General features: G+C 43.4%; 1 protein-coding gene across 1 annotated transcript in view; it reads left to right on the forward strand.

Annotated features, from left to right (window-relative positions):
- Positions 1 to 25,633, forward strand: part of CDH13 (cadherin 13) — a 1,026,047-nt gene that overhangs the window by 618,110 nt on the left and 382,304 nt on the right. Inside the window, exon 12 of the mRNA XM_044921967.1 lies at positions 24,158 to 24,302. Within this exon, the coding sequence (XP_044777902.1) occupies positions 24,158 to 24,302 (145 nt within the window). The remainder of the gene's footprint in view (positions 1 to 24,157; positions 24,303 to 25,633) is intronic.

A 25,633-nucleotide genomic window follows, 5' to 3' on the forward strand; every position in this document is an offset into this window, starting at 1 on the left:
CCCCCCCCCCCCCCCCCCCCCCCCGCCTTGGAGATGGAAATTAGAGGAAGGCAGACAGCGGGCATCTTGCAAGGAGGCCTTGGCTTCTGTAGTTAGGGAGCAGCCAGAAAGCATAAATGGATCAGTAGCTTCAGGGGACAGTGCTCATGTCTTATTTCTCAAGAAAAAGAAGCACAAATGCCCTGCGGTGCATTTGTCATCCGATGACTGTCCATTTGTTCATTGAGTGATGAATGCCATTCCTGTATTCAACCACCAACTATGGAGCTCCCAGTTATACGCCGGACTTGGAGGAGACAGAGATGAATCCTAAACCAGTCCTTACACTCAGTGGTTGGGGGGTTGGGGTGTAGGGGGAGAGCAGTGGCGTAGAGAACAGTGCCCCAGAGGCTGCCTGGGGGTCTCTGCGGTGAGCTGCGGCCACCCAGAGCAGGAATTAACTGTGTGAGTGTCAAAAATCTGCCGGAGGATGCAACATCTAGGTTTTCTTTTCCTAATGCATTCATTTTTAAAAGCTTCATCCAGCCTGTGATGCTACTGTCATTATAATGTCAGGACCGTCCTCTACTTCCTCAGTACCTACAGGTTGTAATTAATCACTGATATTCACAACAATGATTCCTAGGCCTTCGGGAGTTTAGAACCGCTTTCTGAATTTTCAGAGAAGGATTACACTTTGTTTAATTTAGTTGGCGTGGAGTGTTTACCCTTAAGTTTTAATTCTCTGAAACCTGGCATCCACACAGAATGTACTGCTCCGCACTGGAAAATACTTTTATATCCATTCGTCTGACTTGTCCCCCTAAAGGAGGCTGGTCAAGTGTTACTATTGACATTGTGTCATTGAGAGACGGGGGGCGATAGTTAGCCGAGGGTCCCAAACCAGCTCCAGCTGGAGCACATCCAGGATTAAAACCCAAATCGCCTGCTCTCAACTGCTGGTCCCAAAGTCCAGAATTAAGTGGAACAGACCACTCTTTAAGTGTTCCAAATAAACACGAGTTTTCCTCACCATTATTCCATAAAGGAAATCACCCCCAAGGTGCAAGCCACCACCATCCTCCTGGACTCCTTCAGTAGAGTCTCAACTATGCTGTCCAACGTCCCCTTGGTCCTTTTCAGTCCCTCCTCCATGTGTCTTCCAGAACCCTCTTTTTAAATTCACATCGGAGTTATTTCCTCATACCATCCCCTACCTCCTAACCTATAGGAGCTTTCATTTTTGGTTGCATTATTGGGATGTAAATCACACGCCACATGCTGAGCATTTAGCTACACCGCTCCCTGGTGTCGCTGCCTTGACCTCTCAGCCTGCAGCAGCCTCCAGCCCACACCACCCCTCACACAGCACACGCCCTAGGTAACAACTGCAGGGTCCTGTGCAAATGTCAGTTCCTGCTGTGACTCCCCAGTACTCCTGGCCATCAGTACTCGCCCTGCCTCCCAGGGCCTTCCCCTGGCACACCTCTTGTGTAAGACCCCTGTCAAGTTACAGCAACGCTCTTCTTCTGGCTTGAGTTGACCATTGTGGCCTTAGCCCAAGATCCCCAGAGCCCTGCACTCACAGACCTCATAGGGGCATGTGCCTCGGGTCCTAGCACTCTCTCCGTTCGCACTCTGCCTCGACCTCCCTGCGCGGCCCCTCAGGGTGTGCCGTGGACCTGCTCCAAGACTGGTGGGTAATAAGCTTCTTTTCCAGTTTCTCTTGTGGTCTGTGTTGAACCGAGTCTCACCATCCGGCACCCTGTTCTCCCTTAACAGATGTTAATTTTTTTTTTTTAAAGATTTTTTTTTTATTTATTTATTTGAGAGAGAGAATGAGATAGAGAGAGCATGAGAGGGGGGAGGGTCAGAGGGAGAAGCAGGCTCCCTGCCGAGCAGGGAGCCCGATGCGGGACTCGATCCCGGGACTCCAGGATCATGACCTGAGCCGAAGGCAGTCGCCCAACCAACTGAGCCACCCAGGCGCCCTGCACGTCTCTTTTTTTTTTTTTTTTAAAGATTTTTATTTATTTATTTGAGAGAGGACGAGATAGAGAGAGAGAGCACGAGAGGGGGGAGGGTCAGAGGGAGAAGCAGACTCCCTGCCGAGCAGGGAGCCCGACGCGGGACTCGATCCAGGGACTCCAGGATCATGACCTGAGCCGAAGGCAGTCGCTTAACCGACTGAGCCACCCAGGCGCCCCCTTTTTTTTTTTTTTTTAAGATTTTATTTATTTATTTATTTATTTGAGACAGAGAGAATGAGAGAGAGGGAATACATGAGAGGGGGGAGGGTCAGAGGCAGAAGCAGGCTCCCTGCTCCCGATGCGGGACTCGATCCAGGGACTCCAGGATCATGACCTGAGCCGAAGGCAGTCGCTTAACCAACTGAGCCACCCAGGCGCCCCTTTTTTTTTTTTTTTTAAGATTTTTTTTTTTAATTTATTTATTTGAGACAGAGAGAATGAGAGAGAGAGAACACATGAGAGGGGGGAGGGTCAGAGGCAGAAGCAGGCTCCCTGCTCCCGATGCAGGACTCGATCCAGGGACTCCAGGACCATGACCCGAGCCGAAGGCAGTCGCTCAACCAACTGAGCCACCCAGACGCCCTCCCTTAACAAATGTTAATTAACGAAGTCAGAACACCACACAATTCACTCAAAGTATACAATTTGATGGTTTTTCGTGTCTTCACAGACCTGTACAACCATCACCGCAATCAATTTCGAACATTTTCATCTCCTCCAAAGAAACCTTGTCCCCATTAGCTGTCACTCTCTATTCCCTTCATCCTCCTCAACCCTAGGCAACCCCCAATCCACTTCTTGTCTCTATGGATTTGCCTATTTTGAACATTTCATATACATGGAATCATATACTAGGTGGCCTTCTGTGTCTCTTTTTTTCTATGTAGTATGCTTTTCCAGGCTCATCCGGATTGTAGCAGGTGTCCTTTCTATGGATGAATAATATCCCATGGTAGGAAGAGCCCACATTGTGTTTATCCACTCACTGGTGATGGGCATTTAGGTTGTTTCCACCTTTGGGCACATATGGATAATGCTGCTGTGGATGTTCATGGGCACGTTTGTGGACCTGTGTTTCATTTCTCTTGGATGTATGGTTAGGAGTGGGATTGCTGGGTCATATGGTAACTCATCCTAAGTCTCTGAGGAACTTCCAAACTGTTTTCCAAAGTGGCTCCATGAGAAGGTTTCAGTGGTATTCATTTGCCTTTAGAAAAGAAGCCAAAATGCTTAACCTTGTCTACTGCACCCCTGACCTGGCCCTACCACCTCTTCAATCCTGACCCAGGTCACTCTACCTCCCCATCTCTCATTCTCTCACTCCCTCTGGCTTTTGTGCAGTTCTTCAGAAGGCTCTTTCCCTCCTCTTCCCCTGTCAGCTTCCATCAGAGAAGCCTTCTCTGGACCAGCCCCACCCACAGTCTAAATGGAATCTTCTTCTTATGTCCTTCTTGTGTAATAATTATTTATATGGTGCTTGTTTAATCCCACTAAATGAGCTTTAAAAATCCTTAAACTGTATTTCTTAACTATTGTAAATGGAGGATCTTGTGTAGAACTTGAAGTATGAGGGGGCATAAAATGTATTTGTTGAATGAATAAAGAAGCACGAGAGAGAGAGCTTAGCTAACAAGACCTCAAGTTGTCAATATGGGTCTATAATCTACATCATAACTTTCATTTCTCCCTGGGTACTTTCTGGATTCCTCCTTTTGCACTGAATGTTCTAAAATAGGCATCAAAAAACTTTTCCTTTAAAGGGCCAGCTGATCAATACCTTTGGCCTTGTGAGCCGGGCAGACTGTTTTGTAGCTACTCGATCCTGCAGCTCTAGTGAGAAAGTGGCCTCAGAGCATAGGAAAATGAATGAGCATGGCCGTGCTCCGATATTTCACTTGCAAAAACAGACAGCAGGCTAGATTTGAGCTGAAATTACCAATATTTGATTATTTTCGACCTTACCAAATTGCAGCTTCACGTGGTCCATCCTCACAAAATTCATCAGAGAAGGGCAATGTCAGACGAATTATAGTCAGATGAATTATAGTTCATTAGCGTGTGCCTTTTACACGGCGGTAGGATGCTTCCTGGGCCATTTGCTGCCCAGGCTGGCTGGTGGGGAGGTCTGTACTCCCAGTTTCTCTCCTGTTGGCCCAGAAACATGCAGAAGGAACGTCATGATCAAAGTAACGAGTGACGTTGGCATTTTCATCCTGGGCTGGCCAGGATACTTGAGGAAGTTGGTGGCACGGTCCCTGGGGAGTGTGGATGGTCCAGAATAAAGCCAAATACAGGCTGGTTGTAATGTGGACTCTCTGTACTCTGAAGCAGAGAACCTGGGCACCACACTGGGGGCATCTGGTCAGAGAAAAAAGATGGAGCAATCTGGGGGGAAATCCAGGGGAATCTAACAGGATGCGTCTGATGGTGACACAGTCACGTCTGGTTGTTTGAGGCATTTCTGTGTGCAAGTAAAAAATCAAGGAAGAGATGCTGACCTAGGATTATAAGAATGGTAAAGAGGGATTTGGGTGAGAAATATGAGTCAATTCCTGTAGCTTGCATCACCTCATTTATAAAGGCAGGGACAGATGGGATCACTTTGGTGAGCTAGAATTTATATGAAGTTCCACTTGCTCTATTTTCTTTCATTTGAATATGCTTATTAGTAATATGTGTGTCAGAACAAAATCATTTTCTATCAGTCATTGCCAAACAATGAATAATCCCGTGTAAAATATGTTTGCACACTTTAGATAGTTAAAACAACTTCACTGAACTCGGTTTCTTCCTCTGAAATAGGCAGAAAATGCTCTTGTTGAATCCTTAATGCATCGCCTCTTAGCTGGGCTCACCCTCAGGGAATTCTCAAATGACAGGTGTCACTTCTTTCTTGTCTATTGATCTGTCCCCTAGGGAAGAAAAAGAGATTTCCCTATAAACTCAAAGCTCATCCGTTGTTCATTTGTTACATTTATTGAAAACCTGCTCTATGAGAGTCAGTGTTTTACTGACCTGTGTGAACTAGGCAGGCAAACTTCCCTGCCTTCACGAGCTCACATTCTGTGTGCCTTACATTTTCTGCGCCCTCCATGAGTGGTCCTTCTGGCAGACGTTAAAGAAGGCACTGCATTGTAGGCCTGTGACAACAAGAGACATGGATACATCGGGAGAGGCGCAGACACTGATGGAGGGGTAACTGGGTTTGATCGAGGAGTTCAGGAAGGCCTCTGTTTTGAGGAAAGACATAATGGAATGAGGAGCAGACCACACAAACTCCTTGGAGAGCATGTTATAGGTGAGGGACCAGCATCTTCAGAGACCCTGGAATGGAAGTTAACTTAGCGGGCTTAGGAGCACTGGAAGGATTCCAGGATTGCGACAGGGGATGTGGCCAAGGACACTGCAAGGTCCATGTCAGGACTGTGTGGGCCACCATGAGGACTTAAGATACAAGTGAGGTTGGGGTGATTGGGGAGCTGAAAAGTGAAAAGCCCCGTTTGCTTTTTGAAAGGTAACGGGGGAGCTGCATGGTGAGCAGGAAGTGTGTGTTAGTGTAGGAGCAGAGAATGCAATTCAGAGATGCTAGCAGGAACATGGGCAGAGGGGGCTTAGCCCTGCGGTGACCAACAGGTGGTGACAGGTGGCTGGATGCCGGGTGGACAGGGTCCAGGTGACAGGACCAGCTGACAGACGGGACAGGGTGAAGAGGACTGGGCATCAGCTCGTGGGCCTCAGGCTTCTTCCCCTCAGTACCGCCACTCACCTTGGAGCTAATTTTGATTCCTCTCTTGCGAAGACAGTGAATGCTTAAGGAGACAATGTGGAAGGGCAAAGGGGATGACTCAGCTGCGTCCCAGTGCTGATGGAAGCCAGCTGGTCCTGATCATTTGCGTTGCTCATTACCGTCCGCATTTTCAGCACAGCGAGCGAGTTTGTTGAACCCATACCCTGCTAGTCCACTTGCCCAAGCCAGAGAGAGTCTCTGTTGGGTCTTAGCACCTTGTTTGGTGATGAAATGAGGAGAAGAGGTGGCCCAGAAGGGGTTTCCCAAAGCTGCATTCTGCTGCATCAGAATGACTTGGGGTGACAACGCAGAGACCCGGCTGCTCAGCACCCACAAGATCCCTGGCGTCGGGCCTCGGGACTCTGCATTACACCAGGTGATTCCCAGGCAAATTAAATTTTTTTACTGTGATAAAAAAAGCACATCATGAAAACATCTTAACCATGTCTAAGTGTACTGTTCAATAACGTTAATGATATTCGCGTGTTGTGAAACATCTCCAGAAGTTTCTTCTTGCACATCTGAAGCTCTAGACCAATTAAATAGCAACTCCCTTTTCCCTCTCCCCTCCCCCCCCCCCCCCCCCCCCTCTCCCCCCGAGAGCCATCACTGTCCTGTGTCTATGAACTTGACGGCTTTCGATACTTCATGTAAGAGGACTCATACAGTATCTGTCATTTCGTGACTGGCTTCTTTTACTCGGCATAAAGTCTTCATGGTCCAGGCTGTGGTATGTGTGGCATGGGGCCAAATTCCTTTTCTTTTGAAGGCTAGGTGATATTCCATCGTGTATGTATACGTAGCACACTCTACTTATCCATGCATCCACCGATGGGCGCTTGGGTGGCGTGCACCTCTCGGCTATGGTGAATAATGCCTCAGGGAACATGGGTATGCAGACATGTCTTCCAGACCCGGCTTTCAATCCCTTTGTATATATCCCAGAAGTGAAATGCAAATTAAAAGTGTTCAAGCATTGTTCTTCCACACGAGAGACACCTTAGATATGGAACCATTCTGTCTCCTGATGGTGGTGATGCACATGAGCATAGAACTAAGCCCCCCTGTGTGGGCCCGGAGCCCGGCGCTGACACCTTCCTCGGAACACATTGCTTCTGGAAACAGGGTGGGAGCGCGGCAGGAAGGAGAGACATGGGTGGGGCTCATGACCTTGGCCAAAGCCACTCCCCCCGTGGAGCTCCGAACAGGGGACTCGGCGCCAAGAGGCTGAGGTATCTTCTTGATTCTAAATGAACCTCAGCTTCCTACAGGCAGCTTGTGCTATCTGTCAAAGGCTCTCTTTAGATGCCCGAGACTGTGAACCCTAATCAGGAACTTAACATTACAGAGATTTTTTTTTTTTTTTGCTTCACGAAGTACTTTAAGGATAGCTAGCAGCTTCTATTTTGTTAGCACTCGGTAGGTGCCAGGTCTTTCGCTAAGTGCTTTACAAACCTCATGTATTTTACCTCGCATCAACCCTGTGAGAGAGGTCCCTTTCTCCCATTTTAAAGATGAGGACCCTAAATCTTCGGTCCAGACTTGGAGCCTCGGCTCTTTCCTGGTTCTGAGAATAGGTCAGCAAGATTAACAGTGAAGTGAACACCGAAACAGTGTAACGGAATACACAGTGAATGAGCCCAGGGTCTACATTACAGACTTCTGTCAGGTGCGGTGAGATTTTTTTTTTTTTTTTTTATCCAAAACTCAGAGACCCAGGAGCAGGGAGAAGCCTGCCGCTCTCTGTGTTCTACTGTGATCCCGACGATCACGTCCATACTTAACGTCTGCGTGCTTCCCATTAATCATCCGCGCTGAGAGGCACCAGATGTCCTGAAGTTGAACGCACTCCCACCGCCCCCCGTCTGTGATAAGTCATAGCCAGTCTGTGGTCAATTTTAATATAAACTTCATAGATGCTTTTTAACTCCGAAATTAACACGGGCCCATCATAGAAAGTCCAGAAAAGTGTAGAGAAGCAAACTAAAAAAATCACGTGCAATAAAACCACTGTTAATATTTCAGTACAGTCTTAATCATATAAAGTCTTTGTCTATTTTTCAAAAAGTATATTATATAGTATATACTCATTTGCAATCACATATTTACTTTAGACCATGAGCACCATACCATAATGTATGTTTTCATTCCTTGAAGTGTTTCTGCAAGGTCGCGTTCTACTTTGTGTAGATAGCATAATTTATTGCATCAAGATCCTGTTAGAACGTGTTGTTTGTAATGTTTCCTATTTTTATTAAGCGGTATTGAAATGAGTATACATGTTACTGAACACCCCCCACCCCAAGTGCTCCCTCCCCACCCAACCCCACACCTACCCCCACCCCAGGAGCGAGCAGGGACACACAGATTTAGCCCCCCAGCTAAACTTCTACAAGCAGAATCACGTGTTTCCAAGGCTTGTAATGCATATTGACAAACTGCATTTCAGAAAGATGTTTTAATGTTGTCAATCATGTATGAGAATTTGTTTCCTCACCAGTTTGCCAATCACTGATTATTAGGTTTTCCTGATTATTTCATCAGTGTTGTAAGCAAAAAGGTACCTCATTTAATTTTATAATATGGTTGTTCCTCTTTTGTTTTCTTGTTTTGCTAATTGTTGTTGTTTTCCCTTATTTTTAACCAGTTCTTTATATATTCAGGGTAGTAAACGTCTGTTTTGTATGATACAAACATTATTTATTCTCAGTTTTCTATTTATTTTACTTATGATATTTAGTCATATAAAAACTTGCCTTTGAGTATTTTAATCTCTTAATAATTCACATAACTTACACCTTTAATACTGCTTTAGAAAGGCCTTCCCCACTCTTTTGCATAAATATTCAATGGCTTTTTTTCCTAATACTGTAATTCACCTGAAATTTATTAGGCTATACTTTAAGGGTTTATATATCAACCTTAATCTGGGGGGAATATCATGCTTTATAAGACACATTTTAATACTTATTTAAGAAAATGACTTTAGCTTTATAAATTTAAAAAAAAAGTATTGCATTCCATTCTCTTCCTCTGAATTTTGCTTTTGGAGAGGGAGAAGAGCAAGTAAAAATAAAATCTCCAGTAATTTTCCCCTACAGCTTTGTTTTCAAAATATTATATTTCTCATCTTTGTACAAAAATCCCCTTAACCCTGTACATATCCTTAATAGACCTGGCATAATTCCAATATCCATGATTTCTATAAATTCTCCTTGAACCAATTAAAATTTTCAGCCTGTGCCCCTCTTGGGGTAGAGGATATTCACTGGGCCTTTACCCAAGCTGTTTAAATAAAATTATTTTGAAAATCTGCATAGACTTCTTCCACATAATTAAAATTACTTCAAAAGTTAAATAGAAACAATGCCCTCCAAGTCCAGCATGGTTGTGAGCATGCATACATAAGAAAAATATGTTTTCATTATGCTTGGTGGAAAACATACTTTAAAAGGATAATTTCGGATCAACAAAGGGAATACTATAGTCTGAGCAGAACAAGCTTTTCAGAGAACATTTGATAACAGTATATCACGATCTTTAATTAATAATCTAACAAGTAGGAGACTTGTATCACCCCTTTGGTATTTTTTGAGGGAGCTGTAAATACTGCATCCAGTCCATCAAGGGGGAGATGGCACCAGGGCTGTAGAGAGAAAGGCAGGGAGATGCCACAAAAGCTAAAAATATCTCTTCCCTGGGAACCTTCCAGGAGTTGGTCCATAATGAGATTCAACTTCGATAAATGAATAAAGCTGAGAAAAATAACCTGAAATGCAAGTAATTGGTGTCAAAGAGAAATGTGGATTACTGTGATAGAAGAGCAATTTGAAGGGGGTAACTAACGGCTGCTGACAAGTCAGAACTGAATCGAGGGTACTGCATCCACATCTGCAAAAGTCTCGATAAAGGTCTGTTGGGAGTGAATGAACGCCAGGGTCACCAAACCCTAGACCTGCCTAAGTGCCAATAACTGTGCTATACATACTCACTTATCTTTTTATTCAAAGCAAAAAAGAAAATGAGAAGGACATTCTAAACACCATTGCTACATGTGCAGACTGACCTGGGAGGTTGAAGTTTCTTAATAACATAGGATTACCATGTAACCCTGTTTGGGCATACTTGTCAACAGCATCCGCTTTCATTCTAGAACATGTTCCAGTTTGAACAATAAATTATGTGACCACAGTCTCAATTTCCTCTTGTTGCTACAGCAAATTATCATGTATGTCTGACTCGAAACAACACAAATGTGTTATCCTGAACTTCTACAGGTCAGAGTCCAACATGGACCTCACTGGGCTAAGAGCAATATGCCAGGAGGCCTGCCTATACAGGATGCTTGTCTTTTCTAGTGTCTGCGGACTACAGCATTCCTTGGCTGGTGGCCTCCTCCTCCATCTTCAAAGCCAGTGATGGCAGCTCAAGCCTCCTCCCTTTGCATCCTTCAGACCTGCTCCTCTCCTGCACTCTTTTTTTTTTATGTTAAAATATTTCTCTTTTTTTTATTCTTATGTTAATCCCCTACCTTACATCATTAGTTTTAGATGTAGTGTTCCATGATTCATTGTTTGTGCATAACACCCAGTGCTCCATGCAGAATGTGCCCTCCTCAATACCCACCACCAGGCTAACCCATCTTCCCACCCCCCTCCCCTCTAGAACCCTCAGTTTGTTTTTCAGAGTCCATCGTCTCTCATGGTTCGTCTACCCCTCCGATTTCCCCCGCTTCATTCTTCCCCTCCTGCTACCTTCTTCTTCTTCTTCTTTTTTTTTTTCTTAACATATATTGCATTATTTGTTTCAGAGGTACAGATCTGAGATTCAACAGTCTTGCACGATTCAAAGCGCTTACCAGAGCACATACCCTCCTCAGTGTCTATCACCCAGTCACCCCATCCCTCCCACCCCACCCCCCACTCCAGCAACCCTCAGTTTGTTTCCTGCGATTAAGAATTCCTCATATCTTGGGTGCCTGGGTGGCTCAGTTGGTTAAGCGACTGCCTTCAGCTCAGGTCATGATCCCAGGGTCCTGGGATCGAGTCCCGCATCGGGCTCCCTGCTCTGCGGGGAGCCTGCTTCTCCCTCTCCCACTCCCCCTGCTTGTGTTCCCTCTCTCGCTGTGTCTCTCTCTGTCAAATAAATAAATAAAATCTTTAAAAAAAAAAAAAAGAATTCCTCATATCAGTGAGATCATATGATACATGTCTTTCTCTGTTTGACTTATTTCACTCAACATAATACCCTCCAGTTCCATCCACGTCGTTGCAAATGGCAAGATCTCATTCCTTTTGATGGCTGCATAATATTCCATTGTATATATATATACCACATCTTCTTTATCCATTCATCTGTCGATGGACATCTTGGCTCTTTCCACAGTTTGGCCATTGTGGACATTGCTGCTATAAACATCGGGGTGCACGTACCCTTTCGGATCCCTACTTTTGTATCTTTGGGGTAAATACCCAGTAGTGCAATTGCAGGATCATATGGTAGCTCTATTTTCAACTTTTTGAGGAACCTCTATACTGTTTTCCAGAGTGGCTGCACCAGCTTGCATTCCCACCGACAGTGTAGGGGGGTGCCCCTTTCTCCGCATCCCCGCCAACATCTGTCGTTTCCTGACTTGTTAATTTTAGCCATTCTGACTGGTGTGAGGTGGTATCTCATTGAGGTTTTGATTTGGATTTCCCTGATGCCGAGCGATATTGAGCACTTTTTCATGTGTCTGTTGGCCATTTGGATGTCTTCTTTGGAAAAATGTCTGTTCATGTCTTCTACCCATTTCTTGATTGGATTCTTTGTTCTTTGGGTGTTGACTTTGATGAGTTCTTTATAGATTTTGGATACTAGCCCTTTATCTGATATGTCATTTGCAAATATCTTCTCCCATTCTGTCGGTTGTCTTCTGGTTTTGTTGACTGTTTCCTTTGCTTTGCAAAAGCTTTTTATCTTGATGAAGTCCCATCGCCCTTGCCTTTGGCGATGTTTCTAGGAAGAAGTTGCTTTGACTGAGGTCAAAGAGGTTGCTGCCTGTGTTCTCCTTTAGGATGTTGATGGACGCCTGTCTCACATTGAGGTCTTTCAACCATTTGGAGTCTATTTTTGTGTGTGGTGTAAGGAAATGGTCCAGTTTCATTCTTCTGCATGTGGCTATCCAATTTTCCCAACACCATTTGTTGAAGAGACTGTCTTTGTTCCATTGGACATTCTTTCCTGCTTTGTCAAAGATGAGTTGACCATAGAGTTGAGGGTCCATTTCTGGGCTCTCTATTCTGTTCCATTGATCTATGTGTCTGTTTTTGTGCCAGTACCATGCTGTCTTGATGATGACAGCTTTGTAATAGAGCTGGAAGTCCGGAATTGTGATGCCGCCAGCTTTGCTTTTCTTTTTCAACATTCCTCTGGCTATGCGGGGTCTTTTCTGGTTCCATACAAATTTTAGGATTATTTGTTCCATTTCTTTGAAAAAAGTGGATGGTATTTTGATGGGGATTGCATTGAATGTGTAGATTGCTCTAGGTAGCATTGACATCTTCACAATATTTGTTCTTCCAATCCATGAGCATGGAACGTTTTTCCATTTCTTTGTGTCTTCCTCAATTTCTTTCATGAGTATTTTATAGTTTTCTGAGTACAGATCCTTTGTCTCTTTGGTTAGATTTATTCCTAGGTATCTTACGGTTTTGGGTGCAATTGTAAATGGGATCGACTCCTTAATTTCTCTTTCTTCTGTCTTGTTGTTGGTATATAAGAATGCCACTGATTTCTGTGCATTGATTTTATATCCTGCCACTTGACTGAATTCCTGTATGAGTTCTAGCAGTTTTGGGGTGGAGTCTTTGGGGTTTTCCACATAAAGTATCATATCATCTGCAAAGAGTGAGAGTTTGACTTCTTCTTTGCCAATTTGGATGCCTTTGATTTCTTTTTGTTGTCTGATTGCTGTGGCTAGGACTTCCAATACTATGTTGAATAGCAGTGGTAATAGTGGACATCCCTGCCGCGTTCCTGACCTTAGGGGGAAAGCTCTCAGTTTTTCCCCATTGAGAATGATCTTCGCTGTAGGTTTTTCATAGATGGCTTTTATGATATTGAGGTATGTACTCTCTATGCCTATACTCCGAAGAGTTTTGATCAAGAAAGGATGCTGTACTTTGTCAAAAGCTTTTTCTGCATCTATTGAGAGGATCATATGATTCTTGTTCTTTCTTTTGTTAATGTATTGTATCACGTTGATTGATTTGCGGATGTTGAACCAACCTTGCAGCCCAGGGATAAATCCCACTTGGTCGTGGTGAATAATCCTTTTAATGTACTGTTGGATCCTATTGGCTAGTATTTTGGTGAGAATTTTTGCATCCATGTTCATCAGGGATATTGGTCTGTAATTCTCCTTTTTGATGGGGTCTTTGTCTGGTTTGGGGATCAAGGTAATGCTGGCCTCATAAAATGAGTTTGGAAGTTTTCCTTCCATTTCTATTTTTTGGAACAGTTTCAGAAGAATAGGTATTAATTCTTCTTGAAATGTTTGGTAGAATTCCCCTGGGAAGCCATCTGGCCCTGGGCTTTTGTTTTTTGGGAGATTTTTGATGACTGCTTCAATTTCCTTAGTGGTTATAGGTCTGTTCAGGTTTTCTATTTCTTCCTGGTTCAGTTTTGGTAGTTGATACATCTCTAGGAATGCATCCATGTCTTCCAGGTTATCTGATTTGCTGGCATAGAGTTGCTCATAATATGTTCTTATAATTGTTTGTATTTCTTTGGTGTTGGTTGTGATCTCTCCTCTTTCATTCATGATTTTGTTGATTTGGGTCATTTCTCTTTTCTTTTTGATAAGTCTGGCCAGGGGTTTATCAATCTTGTTAATTCTTTCAAAGAACCAGCTCCTAGTTTCGTTGATCTGTTTTACTGTTCTTTTAGTTTCTATTTCATTGATTTCTGCTCTGATCTTTATTATTTCTCTTCGCCTGCTGGGTTTAGGCTTTATTTGCTGTTCTTTCTCTAGCTCCTTTAGGTGTAGGGTTAGGTTGTGTACTTAAGACCTTTCTTGTTTCTTGAGAAAGGCTTGTATTGCTATATACTTTCCTCTTAGGACTGCCTTTGCCGCATCCCAAAGATTTTGAATAGTTGTGTTTTCATTTTCATTGGTTTCCATGTATTTTTTTAATTCTTCTTTAATTTCCTGGTTGACCCATTCATTCTTCAGTAAGATGCTCTTTAGCCTCCATGTATTTGAGTTCTTTCCAACTTTCTTCTTGTGATTGAGTTCTAGTTTCAAAGCATTGTGGTCTGAAAATAGGCAGGGAATGATCGCAATCTTTTGGTACCGGTTGAGACCTGATTTATGACCTAGGATGTGATCTGTTCTGGAGAATGTTTCATGGGCACTAGAGAAGAATGTGTATTCCGTTGCTTTGGGGTGGAATGTTCTGAATATGTCTGTGAAGTCCATTTGGTCCAGTGTGTCATTTAAAGTCTTTATTTCCTTGTTGATCTTTTGCTTAGACGATCTGTCCATTTCAGTGAGGGGGGTGTTAAAGTCCCCCACTATTATTGTATTGTTGTCGATGTGTTTGTTTGCTTTTGTTATTAATTGCCTTATATAATTGGCTGCTCCCATGTTAGGGGCATAGATATTTACAATTGTTAGATCTTCTTGTTGGATAGACCCTTTAAGTAGGATATAATGTCCTTCCTCATCTCTTATTACAGTCTTTGGTTTAAAATCTAATTTGTCTGATATAAGGATTGCCACCCCAGCTTTCTTTTGGTGTCCATTAGCATGGTAAATGGTTTTCCACCCCTTCACTTTCAATCTGGGGGTGTCTTTGGTTCTAAAATGAGTCTCTTGCAGACAGCATATCGATGGGTCTTGTTTTTTAATCCAGTCTGATAGCCTGTGTCTTTTGATTGGGGCATTTAGCCCATTGACATTCAGGGTAACTATTGAAAGATAGGAATTTAGTGCCATTGTATTGCCTATAAGGTGACTGTTACTGTATATTGCCTGTGTTCCTTTCTGGTCTATGTTGCTTTTAGGGTCTCTCTTTGCTTAGAGGACCCCTTTCAAGATTTCTTGTAGGGCTGGTTTCGTGTTTGCAAATTCCTTTTGTTTTTGTTTGTCCTGGAAGCTTTTTATCTCTCCTTCAATTTTCAATGACAGCCTAGCTGGATATAGTATTCTTGGCTGCATATTTTTCTCATTTGGTGCTCTGAATATATCCTGCCAGTCCTTTCTGGCCTGCCAGGTCTTTGTGGATAGGTCTGTTGCCATTCTAATGTTTCTACCATTGTAGGTTACATATCTCTTCTCCTGAGCTGCTTTCAGGATTTTCTCTTTGTCTATGAGACTCGTAAGGTTTACTATTAGATGTCAGGGTGTTGACCTATTTTTATTGATTTTGAGAGGGGTTCTCTGTGCCTCCTGGATTTTGATGCCTGTTTCCTTCCCCAAATTAGGGAAGTTCTCTGCTATAATTTGCTCCATTATACCTTCTGCCCATCTCTGTCTTTCTTCTTCTTCTGGGATCCCAATTATTCTAATGTTGTTACGTCTTATGGTATCGCTTATCTCTCGAATTCTGCCCTCGTGATCCAGTAGTTGTTTATCTCTCTTTTTCTCAGCTTCTTTATTTTCCATCATTTGGTCTTCTATATTACTGATTCTCTCTTCTGCCTCATTTATCCTAGCAGTTAGCACCCCCATTTTTGATTGCACCTCATTAATAGCCTTTTTGATTTCTACTTGGTTAGATATTAGTTCTTTTACTTCTCCAGAAAGGGTTTCTCTAATAACTTCCATATTTTTTTCAAGCCCAGCTAGTATCTTTAAAGTGATGATTCTGAACTCTAGATCTGACATTGTACTAATGTCCGTATTGAGTAGATCCCTGGCAGTCGGTACTACCTCTTGTTCTTTTTGCTGAGGTGATTTTTTTCGTCTTGTCATTTTGTGCAGAGGAGAATAGATGAATGAGAGAACAAAATGCTAGCAGAGTAACAATGTCCCCAGAAAATATACTCTAAACAAATCAGAAAAGACCTGAAGCAGTGGAAAAAGAAATGGAAAGAGAGAAAAAGGAAGAAGAAAAAAAAGAAAAAGAAAAAGAAAAAGATAAAGATAAAAACAAACAAAAACAAACAAAACAAAACAACAACAACAAAAAAAACCAGAATGTGATCAAATATGATCAGGCTGGTATATAGATCAGTGCCACACACTAGATTTGGGGTGTATTTTGGTCTTTTAGAAGAAAGTGCCTCCCAAAATTTTAAAGAAAGAAAAACTTACATATGTACAAAAATAAGGGTTGATATGATGAAGGGATGGAATATGACTGTAAAGATGGAAATTATAAAAAATTTTATAAAAGGAATTGTTAAGTTGTTTGAAAAAAGAAAGAAGAGGATTTAAAAAAAGAAAAAAAAAGGGAGAGAATGTGATCAGGCAGGGGAGTAGAAAAAACCATATACTAGAGATTTAGGGTATATTTTAATCTGTTAGAAGAAACTATCTCAAAATTTTAAAGAGAGAACAACTTATATATATATGCCAAAAATACGGGTAACTACTATGAAGGGATAGAATATGACTCTAAAAATGAAAAATAAAAATGTTTTTTAAAAAAAGGGATTGATAAGATGTTGGTTGAAAAAGGGAAAAAGAAAAATTCAAAAAGAAAAAAAGACAGTTAAAAAAAATTAACTTTGAAATAAAGAATCATGTTAAAAAAGCCATGAATTCTATGTGCAGTATTCCCCTAGCACTGGAGTTCTGCTGTTCTCATTGATCGGTAAACTTGGTCTTGGCTGGCTGTTCTCGCTGATCTTCTGGGGAGGGGCCTGTTGCCGTGGTTTCCAAATGTCTTTGCCGGAGGCGGAATTGCCCCGCCCTTGCCCCCTCCCGGCTAAGTAATCTGCTCGGGTTTGCTCTCCGGGGCTTTTGTTCCCTGCGAGCTTTCCGTACAGCTTTGGAGGCGGAGAGTGAAAATGGCAGCCTCCCTATCTCCGCCGCGGAGGAGCCGAGATCTCGGGGTCCCGCTTCTCAGTGAGCCCCCAGAGAAAAGCCGTCAGTCACTCCCGTCTCCCCGGTCTCCGGCCACACTCCGTGCTCACCCGGCCTGTGACCGTGCGTTTCTATCTCTGGCACCAGACCCCGGGTGGAGTCTCCAAACCCAGCAGATCCCTGCGGTGCACTCCCGCGCGGCTCCTCCCAGGGGGAGGAAGGTGAGTCTCCCCGGATCTGCCGCTTGTTGGGTCCCTGCTGGAGGAGCAGGGGCCCGACTGTGCCGCGGATCACGGTTGATGGCAACCCCGAGCTGAGAGCCCGCGCCTGGGCTCCGCCTCTGCAGCCGGCTTCCCTGCTCCGATACCTGGGAGCTCTGCCGCACTCAGGCACCCCTGGTCTTTCTGTGACCAGTGGGTCCTGAGACCACACTGTCCCGGAGGGTTCCACCCCCCGCTTAGCCACCAGAGTGATGTCCCTCAGCGGAGCAGACTTTTAAAAGTTCCGATTTTGTGCTCCGCGGCTCTATCACTTGCCAGAAGCGGCCGCCGGAGGCCCCTCCCCCGCCGTCTATCCTCCCGAATATCGCCTCGGATTCACTTCTCCGCACGTCCTACCTTCCAGAAGGTGGTCGCTTTTCTGATGAGAGAGTTGTTGCTCTTCTTTTCTTTGATTTCCTGTTGAGTTCGTAGGTGTTCAGAATGGTTTGATCCCTATCCAGCCGAATTCCTGAGAGGAGACGAAATCCAGGTCTCCTACTCCTCCGCCATCTTGCTCCCCACCTCCTCTCCCACACTCTTAAGGACCCTGTGATCACACTGGGTCCACCCAGATAATCCGGGCTGATTTCACTATTTTAAGGTCAGCTAATCAGCATCCTTAATTCTACTTCGCCATGTCACCTATCATATGCGCTGGCTCCAGGGAGTAGGAAGTGAAGATTTTTAGGAAGACCATTATTCTGCCAGCTACAGTCACTCTGTGGTAGCAGAGCCAAAATTTGAAGGCAGGCTTTCTAAATCTAGTGTAGTTTCAGTGATCAATGAAGATGTCTTCAATGGAAAAGTCTGGTTCAGTCTTTGTGAGATGTTGGTAGGTGGGGAGGGCATGAGACTTGAGAACAGAAACTCAGTAAAAATACCTTCAGTGGGGCGCCTGGGTGGCTCAGTCGGTTAAGCGTCCGACTCTTGATTTTGGCTCAGGTCATGATCTCAGAGTGGTGAGATGGAGCCCCGCGTTGGCTTCTGCTGGGCTCTGCGCTGGGTGTGGAATTTGCTTAAGATTCTCTCTCTCTCTTTCTTCCTCTGCCCCTCCCCCCGTCTCCCTCTCTAAACAAAACAAAACAAAAAACCAAAACCTATCAGTGCTTTCTTTATTCAAGGCACTTGTTTATGTATAGAAGGAATACCTAGAAAACAGTGTTTCTGCCTTCCAGTTGTTTATGATCTAATTGGATTATGAGTATATTCTCCCATGCAGAATACATAAGTCTCTATCAGAGAAACCTATAACAAATGAATATGATACTATATTAATTAAATAAGTAAGAATTCAGATGCAAAATGTAAGCACGATTTAAGTTTCACATTAACCAAATAAGTTAGGATTTGTTTTATCTTTTTCTTTCCTATGACAACAAACATTATACCCATGGTGGAAATTTTGGTTTTTAAAAATCTTCCAACATTCTCAACCTTGAGAGATCATCTATTATAAATAAACTCACAATAGCATCCTTACATAAAAATGTCTGTGGGCTTCTTTATTTCTATGGAAACCTGTTGCCCATGTACCATGCCCTTGAAATGGGAAACAGCTCATGTTCATGCGGTACCTTCATGTCTCCACTCTTGGGTAAAGTATTTTGCTTTAAACAGATTAGGGGTGATTTGCATACGATGTTCCCCTCCCCATTCTATTCACCATGGTCATTTTAGAGTTACATTTATACGAGGGAAAACTTTCTTTTCAGAAAGTCTGACATTCTAGAAGGGAGCATGTTGTAGCTAGGCTGATACTGTAACATTCCCCAATTTGCCAAAGTGGCAGGGTGATCTATATATATATATATCATATATATGATATATATATAGTTTATATATAAGCCTATAGTGTTTTAATATGTATTTTCATGTTTATTAGGAAAAATTTATAATAAGCTCATCATATGCCTAAATTCATGGGTACTTTCGCCTCGGATGAGGCAACAATGAAACATAGCAATCAGTGTAAAGCTATTTACTATTAAGTAAATAACACGGTAAAGAGAATAAAACAAAAATGCACGGGAAGTCCATGAAAGAGCATTTGGCAAACAAGGGCGTAGTGGAAGAAAGCACGAATTTTAGAGTCAGACCTAAGTTTGGATCCAGCTGGATCACAAACTAGCTTTTGCTTCTAGACCAGTACTTAAATTTCTCTGGGTTTTGCTGCAGTGGGTTCTTCTTCAGGTTGTTTTGAGCCAAATGAGATAATACATAAAAAGCCCAGACACGGGGGCGCCTGGGTGGCTCAGTCGTTAAGCGTCTGCCTTCGGCTCGGGTCATGGTCCCAGGGTCCTGGGATCGAGCCCCGCATCGGGCTCCCTGCTCCGCGGGAAGCCTGCTTCTCCCTCTCCCACTCCCCCTGCTTGTGCTCCCTCTCTCGCTGTGTCTCTCTCTGTCAAATAAATAAATAAAATTTTAAAAAAAAGCCCAGACACGTATTGGACACCAAATAAACGTTAGTTCCCTTCTTTAAAAGGCAAGTAATTAATTTAATGTACTTAGGTATTGTTTATCCACTGTGGTTCTTATTCACGAATTAAGACAGCACAGTCAACTGACTTATAGGCCATGGAGTTGGGACCAACTGTCAGCTCTTATGTGCCAGGGATGGAAAGAAAGGACAGATGGCCAAAGCTGAGGTCAAACTTTGGACTCCAGTCTCTTAAAGAGGTACTGCCTCTTCATCAGTGTGAAGTCAGCTTTATGCAATCAGTATTGAAGCAGGTGGCTGTTATGTGTAGGCATTAGGTCTCAGCTTTGAGGATTTGCTAACGGTCAAGAATATTCATGACACCTCTGCCTTCATGGGACCTGTCAGAGAGGCAGATGTTAATTGAATTATCCTACAAATAAATAAGCTATATTATGGAAAATGTTATAAAGAAAGGGCACCACTACCATGGGAGTGTAAACCAGGGATGCCCTAGTTAGTCCGGAGGGGTAGGGGAAGATCTTCTTGGCCAGTGGTATCGGAGCTGAGATCTGAAGGCTAAATAGGGGCTAACCCAGGACAGCAGGAAGGAAGTCCATGCTTGCTAAGAGGATTACATGTACTGGGAAGGAATGGGGTAAGCTGGAAAGACTGAAAAAAGATTGGTGCAGTTGGATCATAAGGAACAAAGGGGATCGCTTATGACATGAAATGGGTTTGGAGAAGTGGGCTGGAGCCAGATTATAAAAAGACTTGTCAAAGTAAAAGAATGTGCTATTTATCCTAAAAGAGATGAGAAACCATTGAGAAGTGTCTATTATGGGGTGACATAAATTAATTAGAGATTTGAAAAGACACCCTGGAAGCCTGTATTGGTCAGTGTTCTCCAGAGAAATAAATACACACACACACACACACAAAGAGGATTTATTATAAGCAGTTGACTCATACAGTTATGGAGGCTGAGAAGTCCCACGATCTGCTGTCTTCAGGCTGGAGACCCAGGAAATCTGATTGCTAATTCAGTCCAAGTCCAAAGAGGTGAGAACCAGGAGAGTTCATGGTGGAGATTCCGGTCCGGATCCAAACGCGTGAGAAGCCAGAGCACCAAGGGCATCGTCCAGTACAGTAGCTACATGTGGCTAATGAGCTCTTGAATGTGGCTAGCACAATGCAGGAATGGGTTTTTTACTTTATTTATCATTATTAATTTAAATTAAACATGTGACTCATGGCTTCCATACTGGACAGTGTAGTTTTAACATATGAACCTCTTCTATCCCTGCTTGTCTCTGATCTCCAACTGAAATTATTTTATTCTTACGTTCTATATTGCTTATTACCTGTCTCGTCATGCTTGAATGTCTTGGATTGGATATGTGACACTCAGGGTAGGGACTCACATGTAGTAATATCTTAGCAAATTTTTTGTTACACTGACTTTAAAATTAATAAATGCCCCTTAGGAGCACTTCGCTTTTTTTGTATTAAGATTTTATTTTTAAATAATCTCTACACCCAGTTTGGGGCTTGAACTTATAGCCCCGAGATCAAGGGTCACATGCTCTGCCAATTGAGCCAGCCAGGTGCCCCAGGAGCACTTTGCTATTTTTTAAATGCTATTCCAAAGGTCTTAGCTTCTGATGATATTGCTTTCCACTAAAAATCCAGGAGTCAAACTCAGGGTAGTATTGTAACATAAACTGCTATCAGGTTGTATTCTTACAGAGTTGGTTTTAGGACATTCAGCTCAACGTTTTGCATTCATCCTAATCAATTATATCTCCTTAGTTTGTTTGATTTTCCATTATATTGAAATAGACCTGGAGTCTGCCCCTCTCAGTTCCAACAGTTTGCACATTCGGGAATTCTAGGGATTTTGTTCCTCTACCCTACTTGCGGCTTCCGATACTGCCCAAGATTTGCGCAGTGTGGAAGTGTTGGAGAAGGTCATCGAGAGGTCATGACCGAGGTCGTGACCCCCGGTTGACCCGAAAGCTGAACTCAGGCAATCAGAGAGGCTTCTCACCCCTCCCCTGTCCTTGGATATAAGGTCCGCCCAGCCTTCCCACAGTGGGAGCCATTGTCAAGGACACAGCCTGGAGACAGCAATGTGTTACTGGGGGCAAATGGATGGTACACTTGACTGAGCCCTGCCAAGGCCTCTACATAAACTTGTAAGATTCTGGAGGGCAGGTGCAGAGACCTCCTCGTCTTGCAGCTGCCTCAGACAAGCCTTGTGAGTAATCTCCCTCGCTTGTTAACACCACCACCTGCCCATCTGGAGCGGTTTGCCTCCTTCTCCCCGCTCTCCCTGCCCTGCGTGTGTGGGGCCGGTTTGCAAACCCACGGGAAGCTTAGGTTTCAGATCCAAGATATTTGTTGTTTTTAGACACCGGTTTTTTGGTTGAGTTAAAGTCAAGTCTTTGGCTATTTTGGGAGGACAAAAGGCCAGACCATCATTATGACACCAAATTGCCCCAAAGTTTTGTTTGCTTTCCTTTGTTTAGCAGAATTCTCATAGCATTTATTTTTTTTTTTAAGATTTTTATTTATTTATTTGACAGAGAGAGAGACAGCTAGAGAGGGAACACAAGCAGGGGGAGTGGGAGAGGGAGAAGCAGGCTTCCCGCTGAGCAGGGAACCCAATGTGGAGCTTGATCTCAGGACCCTGGAATCATGACCTGAGCCGAAGGCAGGCGCTTAACGACTGAGCCACCCAGGCGCCCCGAATTCTCATAGCATTTAAAAAACAGCAGAAAAAGTATAGAATTTCACTCTCTGCGAGTTCTCCTTTGTGTGCTGATCTTAAAAGGCTCTGCTTTTTTTTCCTGGTGAAAGTATGAAGTAGTGTGAAAGAGAAAAATGAAAAAGATATTCTTCTAGCCAAGCATACCTGGTTTCATTTTTGCTTACTGCCTTCAAATTCTGTGCACAAGCACAAATTACACACACACGAGTCACATGCAATTTTTTGTGTTTACACACAATTTTCTAAGTGGATCAACAAGGTGGAATTTTATCTAATGGCTGTATTCTATGACATTGTAACAAACATTTGGTCAACCAGCCCCCCACCCTCATCCCTGGGCATTTAGCGGATGGCAGTGGTGAGTCATTATTCTAATAATGAAATAAGTGAATGTTTTCATAGATGTAGTGCAACCTGACTCAAACAGACTAAACAGTGGTATCCAAGCGGAACAAAGTGTATGAGTCCTTCATAGCTTTTGTGGGATTTTCCCATGCTACTTTCCAAAAGGATGATACCAGTTTGCGGTACCACCAGGTGGGGTGCGACCGTGCTGATTCGTAAATGAAAGTGTTTCTCTGTCACTTTCCTAATCTGGGCTTGTTTTGACAATAGGGCTGATCATAGCGGTAGCAACCGTAGGAGCAGTTAGTATTCTGGAAACATAGCATGGGAGAGCAGGAGAGCTGGTGCTTTAAGAACATTGTTCATAGTGGCTAAAGTTATGAACTCTGGAGGCTGACTTCATGAGGTCAAATCCAGATTCTACCACTTAACCTCTAATTTGCGTTCATTCCTTCCTTGCAAATGATTCATGGGGTTACCGACTGAAGACCAAGTGAGTTTACATAGTAGAGCGCCTGGTCAGCCCTGGGTAATGTTGATTATTATTCCTAATAATGGGTGTTTTTTATTAACCTCATTTTACAGGTGAGAAAACTGAGAGAGGAGGTGAATGGCTCAAGGCCACTTAGCTCCTGAAAAGAGGGGCTGGGATTCCAACTGCAGGGGCCCGTTCCCCAAGAGCTACAGTTTCAGGAATGATGTAGGGACCAGAACTCAAAGCCGAGAAGTGTTACTGTTGCTGCCGAGTTAGACCAAGGCGGAATCAGGCACGGAAAAGGACAGCATAAGGCCGCTGTGTCTCATTGGAAATGCCATGACATAATTCCTTGTTTCCAAGACAAACAATATAGCTGGGGTGGTGTTGTTGTTTTATATATATATAATATATATTATATATATATATAATATATATATATAATATATATTATATATATATATAATTTTCTTCATCCTTGAGATCTGAAGGTAGCTCTGTAAGTGTCACATGGGATTGTGAAATCCTGCCTTGATTACATGGGCCTGGTGGGCAGCAATCCCAGGGTTGCACTCCGGACCCCTGCAAACGCCTTCCTTGCCTCAGGAGGGCTCTCTATAAATTCTTCCTGACCTGAATTTCTCCTAAACATTACCATAAACACTTTCGGTTATTTCTTAATGTGCTTTGTTCATAACTGCTTAGTCAATTATTTTTATTAGCATAACATTCCTTTTAAGCATAATGATGTTAGAAAAAACAGAAACAATGTAAGCACATTTTCTTAGCTATGGCTGCTTGCGAGTGTTTTCTCTTTCTTTCTTGGACTTCCTTTGCAGATTTGATGAATTAATTGTGAATTTCCCAAGGGGGACCTAACATGAACTGAAATTTGTCATTTATTTTATAATGTTTAGTTTCTTTTCTGGTTCCAGTGACTATCCTTTGAGACCGAAATTTGAATATTGCCAAGGGCTCATAAAATTGCTGATATAACCTGCTTTCTCCAGAGAACCTGACTTTAATTTTCATAATGAATTAATGCCTTCTTTCTCCCCTGATTTCCTTGCTCCCATAGCTATTTGTGGAGACCACTGATGTCAATGGCAAAACTCTCGAGGGGCCAGTTCCTCTGGAAGTCATTGTGATTGACCAGAATGACAACAGACCCATCTTTCGAGAAGGCCCCTACATTGGCCATGTCATGGAAGGATCGCCAACAGGTATGTTAAATTGGTTTACATTAGCATAATGGCTTGGAAAGTGGCATGCTGCGATCTTTGGGGATTCTAGAGACTGTTTTGTTGCTGCTTCAACTTGTTGGTATGCATCAACACTGACATGTTATCTCCCTGGGTAGAAGCAAGGGCTACAAATCTGCAACTCAGAACAGGACTGGGGTGTTGCAGGTTATGGAAGTCTCTCGCCTCATCTCTGAAAGCCATCTTTCAAGGATGACCAACATCTAAGTCTCTCATGCACGGCTGATGGTAGACATCGTATAAACACGTAACTCACCCTTGTGAGGGCCCAAGGTTGAGCTTTGTGGCATGACAGGGCTTTGAAGAAAATTAAGGTCCCCCCACCAAACTCTTCGCTTCTTCCTTTCATCATTGTCTTTTAATAAGAACCATTTTGGAAAAAACCAGGTAGGACTTATTTTTTCCCTTTCCTTACACAAGGTGCATGGAGAAACCTTTTGTCTTCAGTCAAAGGGCCAAAGGCAAGACATTTTATTTCTCTCTGGAAACACATGCACCTACTGTGATGTTACTACAGAGCTCCTCTTATCTTTTTTCCACACTTAACTTTTCTATCAGGGAAGGTTGTAAAATTTAGAGCTCCCTTTTTTGGTGCAAGAGATACCAATAAAAGCATTCTGTGACTGGCAGCAAAAGTCACGGCTGAGTATGATGCTTGAGCAAGTGAAGAGCAAAGTCGAAAAATCCCTATTATGAGACTGGACTTTGATTTTAAGCTTTAAAATCCATTTGGGTGAGGAAGCACCATAGGGAGAGTCTCACTGTCGCTGAGTCTAGATTATGCCCAAACAAATAAGTCATTCAGCTGGCCAGACGGGAGATGGAAGCCCGAGCAGTGCTTTGACTAGTTCTATTTTCCCTCTTTGCTGAATTGATGGGATATATCAATAACATGTAGATATATAAGGCTCTGCAAGCGTTGTCATGGTAACCTGCCTAGACTACCCCATGAGTAATTGTATGCAAGGTGCCCACACCTCCTTCCAGCTTCAAGGAGCTGGGTCTCCCTGCACTTCATCAGCTCCCCAGGGGCAGGAGGCGAGCTTTCCTTTCCCAGATTTGAAGGCATTCTGTAAAAAGGGGTGGGGATTGCCTGTGGGTGCTAGGGGGCATTTGGGGGAGCCCAGGAGATGGAAGAGTAGCAACCGGCCTAGAAAGATGGGGAGCAGCAGGTGAAGGTGGGTCCGATCACTTTCGGCCAAGCCTTTCCCGTGGCACCTCTCCCCACCCCGTAGGCTGCTTTTGATGGCAGGAGGGCTTCTGGTGAGAGAGACCCTGGAATTGGGGTTCGA

The sequence above is a fragment of the Neomonachus schauinslandi genome, chromosome 16 (genome assembly GCF_002201575.2).
Source record: "Neomonachus schauinslandi chromosome 16, ASM220157v2, whole genome shotgun sequence".
NCBI lineage: Eukaryota > Metazoa > Chordata > Mammalia > Carnivora > Phocidae > Neomonachus > Neomonachus schauinslandi.